This window comes from Lottia gigantea (genome assembly GCF_000327385.1).
Source record: "Lottia gigantea unplaced genomic scaffold LOTGIsca_10, whole genome shotgun sequence".
Lineage (NCBI taxonomy): Eukaryota > Metazoa > Mollusca > Gastropoda > Lottiidae > Lottia > Lottia gigantea.
In genome coordinates this window covers 64,351-70,844 of record NW_008706747.1, presented here as the reverse complement: position 1 = coordinate 70,844, position 6,494 = coordinate 64,351, and the positions used below count along the sequence as shown (strand labels likewise).

The 6,494-nt window shown below is 36.1% G+C and overlaps 1 protein-coding gene across 1 annotated transcript; it reads right to left on the bottom strand.

Moving 5' to 3' along the window:
- Window positions 1-308: 308 nt before the first annotated feature.
- On the bottom strand, window positions 309-4,794 carry LOTGIDRAFT_155969 (hypothetical protein; the record flags this gene model as incomplete). Its single annotated transcript, XM_009046009.1, has 5 exons — window positions 309-422; window positions 1,994-2,060; window positions 3,026-3,100; window positions 3,519-3,587; window positions 4,769-4,794. The coding sequence occupies 5 exons, from the start codon at window positions 4,792-4,794 to the stop codon at window positions 309-311; spliced, it is 351 nt and encodes a 116-aa protein (XP_009044257.1).
- Window positions 4,795-6,494: the final 1,700 nt, after the last annotated feature.

Below are 6,494 nucleotides of genomic sequence, written 5' to 3'. Positions count from 1 at the left end.
CGGAATGTTGAATAAGCCTAAGATCAACTTATTCAAAGTGGGTGGAGAAACTGAGGCATGTCCATTCCAATACAAATTAGAACCCATTTAGTATCATTTTTTAGATGGAAATCAAATGACGCCAAGATTTCAAAACTCAAATTAAATGAGCAGCAGTCTGTCTAAAAAATTTCAAGATCAACTTACCAAAAATGGGCGGAGTAATCGCCCTACTTCTTCATCTGTTCCTCTTCATCTGTTCTTCATCTGTTCTTCATCTGTCCTTCATCTGTCCTTCATCTGTTGGCGCGCGCCGCTTCATCTGTTCTTCATCTGTGAATAGGAGGATCTGTCGGGTCATATAGGCCATGACCCCAGAACACTCCTATTGTGGCAGTGCTGTAGTGGGTAGGTAAATTATCAGACGATTCACCCTTTCTAATCTGAAATTGAATCAAACCAAAATGGTAACGAAGCAAAACGTACAACGATCCCCACGACACCAGCAAATTTCATCAGCAATGTTTCAACAAAACGAGGCCCTGTTTAAGTCTTGGGCCGGACTGATTTGACAATTATTGATTCAAGTCTAACCGTTTCAGTAACAAAAAATCAGTAACTATTTCAGCTATAAAAATCAGCATCTGTTTGAGAATTAAATTATAAGCAGCAACTTTACAACGAGTCCGAATTGATCAGCAGACAGACAGGTGAGGAATTTCATATTCCCTTTGACACTGAATTATCACCCTGATCACACTTTGCAACTTGGTATGGAACTTAAGTTCACATAGCTTAAAGATGGATTTCCTTATTTTTTAGTGTCAAATTAAGCAAACCATTTGATTAATTGGTGTTTCTAATGAATTATGGTGTATTCTTAATAATATCATTTTCTTCTTATTGCATATAATTATGAGTCTTAACCAATCACAATTGTCTATGTATATACAGTCTGGATAAACAAAAAAATACTTTTTGAACTTTCTTGATCGGTCACTCATTGGAATTCTGCTGGTAATTCTCTTCTTATTTAGATAATTATGAATTAATAATGGACGAGTCATTAGAATACCTCTACTTTCTATTCATATAAGTATTAGCATTTTCATTTTCATAGATGAAAATAAGGGAACCCATCTTTAAATGTAATATGTTAACAAGTTGATTTTACAATTTCATTGGTTGACGAAAAAGATGTTTGCTAAGATCTAGAAACTTCAAGAGTATCTCCATTCAAGGAGCAATTTTGGTTTAAAAAACACAAAAGCAGCCAAATTTTGGTTGATAAACATAAATTGGATTTAGATTTTGGATGAAATGTTTTAAAATTGTATACAGAAAGATATTTAATAAGAATGTAATATCACCCAATCAAAATTCAGAGGTGCCTAAAACAGTCAATTCTTCAAGGGATACCGAGTTGTCAAAATCAGTAGCAGATTCGAAAAGGGGAAATTTTGATAAGATAAGGTGCTGTTAAGAACGAACAACCATTTTAACAACATAAGTTCTCCTGGGATCTTTTTAACAAACTGATCCGTGTCCCAACCTCTTGAAATTTATGATTAGGTTGACTGGAATGGGAATGATGACAAGATCAAAATACTTAATTAGAAACCACGATCACCATTAACATCAAAATAATGACACGATGTCAGCAGAAAGAGAGTTATCGTTGTCTTTTGTGTTACGCCCATCAAGGTTGCATCCCCTATTATCAAAATATGTTTGTCAGTCACATTTGAACTTAAAATGAGTTAAAATGAGTTAAAAGGAGTATTACGTTAATCTATTCTGCATCTGTTTGAGTAGCAGTGCAACGAAGATAATAATACCAGGACCGTAGTATTAGCCTTCTTTTTCGACGTCCAAATGTCGAGAGATCTTTCAGACGCAAAGCCCGTAGCACACTGAGCCACCAAGACTCCGTAGTAATATTTGAACCATTAGACCTTATGCATAATATGCCAGAACATGCAGAATTGGTAAAGTATGATAATGTGAAACTTACACGAGGAGCTTCCATGCCACACCATAAGCACTTTATTCTTATATAATGAAGCTCTATTTGTATACACCTAAAATAAATATTTTTACATTATTTATTTCATCACAAAATATAAACTGTATATTTGCGTGTATGATATACAGTTTTCCACCCTGAAATAGGTTGGACGACTTATGGGTGCACGTTATGCCCATCGACAAAGCTTTGGAAATTTTTGACTATAGGTTATCCAATCAAATATTGCCAGTCTGCTTTTACATATTTTATTGCATTTATTTCTATGGGTTAGTTCAATTATTCAAATCCATTCAACACCATGACCGTATTGTTGTGTGGATAGTGCTCGAGTTTTTGTTATCAGGTATTAGTCTGAAACTTGTTCATTTCTAACTAGTTTTGACAGAGCCGATTCAGAAAAATTTGGATGTTTCCACACTGCCATAATCAAGAACTGATCCCCATACTTGGTCTATATTTTAAGAAGAGAAAAAATCAATCCTGATTCCCTGCTTTCGAGGGAAAATTACTCCCCATAACAAACTTATTTTTTCTGATTATGCCTATACGAATGAGCTTCTCGTATCTTACCCGTGATCCTTCAAGTCAGTATTCCAATCACTGATATAAATCAATTCTCAACCAATTGAACAATTGTGCACAAAATGATTATGTATAGATTTGAATAACTATAGCATTTGAGACACGACTTTTGTTGGTCATATTGGCTGGAGAAAGTGGGAATTACTTCTCATTGATTAAAATATTAGACTACTGAATCAAGGGTAATATATAAAGTAAACTCGAACACCTTTTTTAAATCAACTAAGTAGAAGTGAACAAGTTTCTGACGATTATGAAATGAAAATTACTCTTAACTTACCTCCATTTGTTTCAAGAGAGGTTGGGTGGACATGATATGGCAGCTTAGCCGAGTACAACCTAGGTGGCCCTAACAAGGTAGCCCACAGGCTGCCACAACTAAACTACACGAGAGCCCAACCCGAAAACGCGAAAATTTTGCTCCGTGTGAACTACCTCCAAAAACCTAGGTTGCACACCATATCTAACCATGTTGTCCGTAGCTGAAGACGAGCTACTATACTCGAAACACTGAAATGTAAGAAAACGCCATAGTAAGAAAAGAATAGAAATAAAAAACTTTGTGTTTTACGAGGTTATGATTTTTATTTTTACTTTTCTGATCAAGCTCACTTAAAATCTATATGTAACACTTTTCAGAATCATAATTTAAACTTAAGACCTATGAACTAAACAAATTGTAAGATTTGGCTGTTCTCACTTCCAGGTATCTAGTAACATTCTCAGATCATATAGTTTGTACCGAATTGTCTCATCATGATATCTGCTGTAAGTATCAAGGGTCACAATCATCAGACGAACTCAAATACGCTTGATAAATCATTATGCCAATCATTATTTCCAAGCAAGCAATTATACACGTACGATTTATTTGCATGTAACGGGCACAATTTTATACTCTTATAATCTACAACTATGATATACTAACCTAAACAGGAATGGTATCCAACCATGGTGTATTAACTCAATAGTAAAAACCGCTATTGAGCACCCTGACCTGAAAGGAAATGAAAAAACACAATAATATCATATTGAATAATTACGCATTGTCTTTGATAATATCCCCTATTCGAAGCAATATTATGTCATTGTGATGGCATTTTAACTTAAATATTACACTGGTTAAAATTTCATGAAACATTTCAACATATAAAGAAACTTGACTGTGAAACTATTTGGAGTCATTTTCCTTTTTTAAATGTATAAAAGTAGTTTGATAATGGGGCCAAGCTCGTGCAGGCCTTAGTTCCGATTCCATAGAATTCCGCCTTTTTTCACTCATATTCCTTATTTTGATTCCTAGTTCAGAGCCTAGCTTTGCCTCAAAGTCACGTATCTCAACACAAATTTGCAATGGATTTTTACTTTGAGTCTTACGTGTAACTTAGATATTTTCTTTCTTATGGAAAATAGGGAGGGTGGGGGCATTTTTAAAAATGTATCTTAAATTTGAGAGAATTTCAAAAAGTCGACTTACCTGTTGCTATAAACGAAGCAAACTGACTGAGCGAGTAGTCACTAGTTAGGAGTGAATTTCACTTACTATGACTCTTGTGATTAAAATCTATTGTCTTGATTACTATTCTGTAAACCATGTACATCGTCCGAAATCTGCTGTTTTTTAGACTCTTATAAAGACAATAGACATTTAAAAAAAAGAGTTAAAATCAAATTCAAATTAACAATATCTACAAGTTAAAAGCAAGTATGGCCTGTAGACAACTTTTTCAAATACAAACTTTTGGCTCAAGTTTTGATCTTTTCCTACTCATTAGACCCCAAGGACTCCAAAAAAAACAAGAAATCAAATCAAAATCAGTAAGTTTTCAAACTAGCTATATGCAGTCTGCATATTTGTGCACAAGAAGTGCTCTAAGACAAATAAACTTTTGGCGTGAAAACTTACAAAGCTACAATGCTGAAATTTTGCACCAATATTCACATGAACTATCAGGACATGTCAGAAAAAAACAGAACTCAATATTATCTGCCTGCATATACAGTTTCCTTCTGTTACATCCTCTGTACATTCACTTTCTAACCTCAAGTTATTTTCATTATGCTCCCCAACTACAACAATCACTGGCAAGAAGACAGACATAGAAACACTAATCATCAACCAAACCAACATCACGTACCCTTCAACGGCCCTGTCTTCAATCGACCTCTACCACCTACCAATCGCCGACCACCAACCAACCCATTCAACTATATCCCACCCCATCGCCGACCTACCTACAACACAGCCTACCAATATAAGGTAACCACCGACCTGACCAACAACAGAAACAACTACCAGCCCACCGACGCCAGCCAGTACCAACTCATAAGGAGGAATAACTAAAACGCTCAGTGCTTCCAAAGTAAGGCAGATATGGAATCGGGGTTTGTGGCATTGCAAAGCTAAGATTTCAAACTAGTACCTGTCAAAATTTCAACATCCTATCTCAACTGGTTTGACCGTGGTGAAGCTGCAAAATTTGGATTTTCAAAAAAGTCAAAATTGGCCAATTTCAACAGGTAGCTACCTGTGGTACCAAAATCCATTTTTGGGTCGAATTTTTTTGGTCTCGGAAATCGATGTAACCTGGTTTTTTGGACTCGGTGCTTCTCTAGCTCTCTCCCAATGTACATAAAAGTGAATTCTGAGCACTTTTTTATTTTGCGGAAAAGTGCCAAAAAATCCGGTTTTTCATGGACAAAACTAAAACGCTCAGTGCTTCCAAAGTAAGGCAGATATGGAATCGGGGTTTGTGGCATTGCAAAGCTAAGATTTCAAACTAGTACCTGTCAAAATTTCAGCATCCTATCTCAACTGGTTTGACCGTGGTGAAGCTGCAAAATTTGGATTTTCAAAAATGTCAAAATTGGCCAATTTCAACAGGTAGCTACCTGTGGTACCAAAATCCATTTTTGGGTCGAATTTTTTTGGTCTCGGAAATCGATGTAACCTGGTTTTTTGGACTCGGTGCTTCTCTAGCTCTCTCCCAATGTGCATAAAAGTGAATTCTGAGCACTTTTTTATTTTGCGGAAAAGTGCCAAAAAATCCGGTTTTTCATGGACAAAACTAAAACGCTCAGTGCTTCCAAAGTAAGGCAGATATGGAATCGCGGTTTGTGGCATTGCAAAGCTAAGATTTCAAACTAGTACCTGTCAAAATTTCAGCATCCTATCTCAACTGGTTTGACCGTGGTGAAGCTGCAAAATTTGGATTTTCAAAAATGTCAAAATTGGCCAATTTCAACAGGTAGCTACCTGTGGTACCAAAATCCATTTTTGGGTCGAATTTTTTTGGTCTCGGAAATCGATGTAACCTGGTTTTTTGGACTCGGTGCTTCTCTAGCTCTCTCCCAATGTGCATAAAAGTGAATTCTGGGCACTTTTTTATTTTGCGGAAAAGTGCCAAAAAATCCGGTTTTTCATGGACAAAACTAAAACGCTCAGTGCTTCCAAAGTAAGGCAGATATGGAATCGCGATTTGTGGCATTGCAAAGCTAAGATTTCAAACTAGTACCTGTCAAAATTTCAGCATCCTATCTCAACTGGTTTGACCGTGGTCAAGCTGCAAAATTTGGATTTTCAAAAAAGTCAAAATTGGCCAATTTCAACAGGTGGTTGTACAAGAATGAATGAAAAGGATCTATCCTTTAAATTGTCTTTGGTACCTGTAGTACCTGTAGTACCAAAATCCATTTTTGGGTCGAATTTTTTTGGTCTCGGAAATCGATGTAACCTGGTTTTTTGGACTCGGTGCTTCTCTAGCTCTCTCCCAATGTGCATAAAAGTGAATTCTGAGCACTTTTTTATTTTGCGGAAAAGTGCCAAAAAATCCGGTTTTTCATGGACAAAACTAAAACGCTCAGTGCTTCCAAAGTAAGGCAGATATGAATCGCGGTTTGTGCA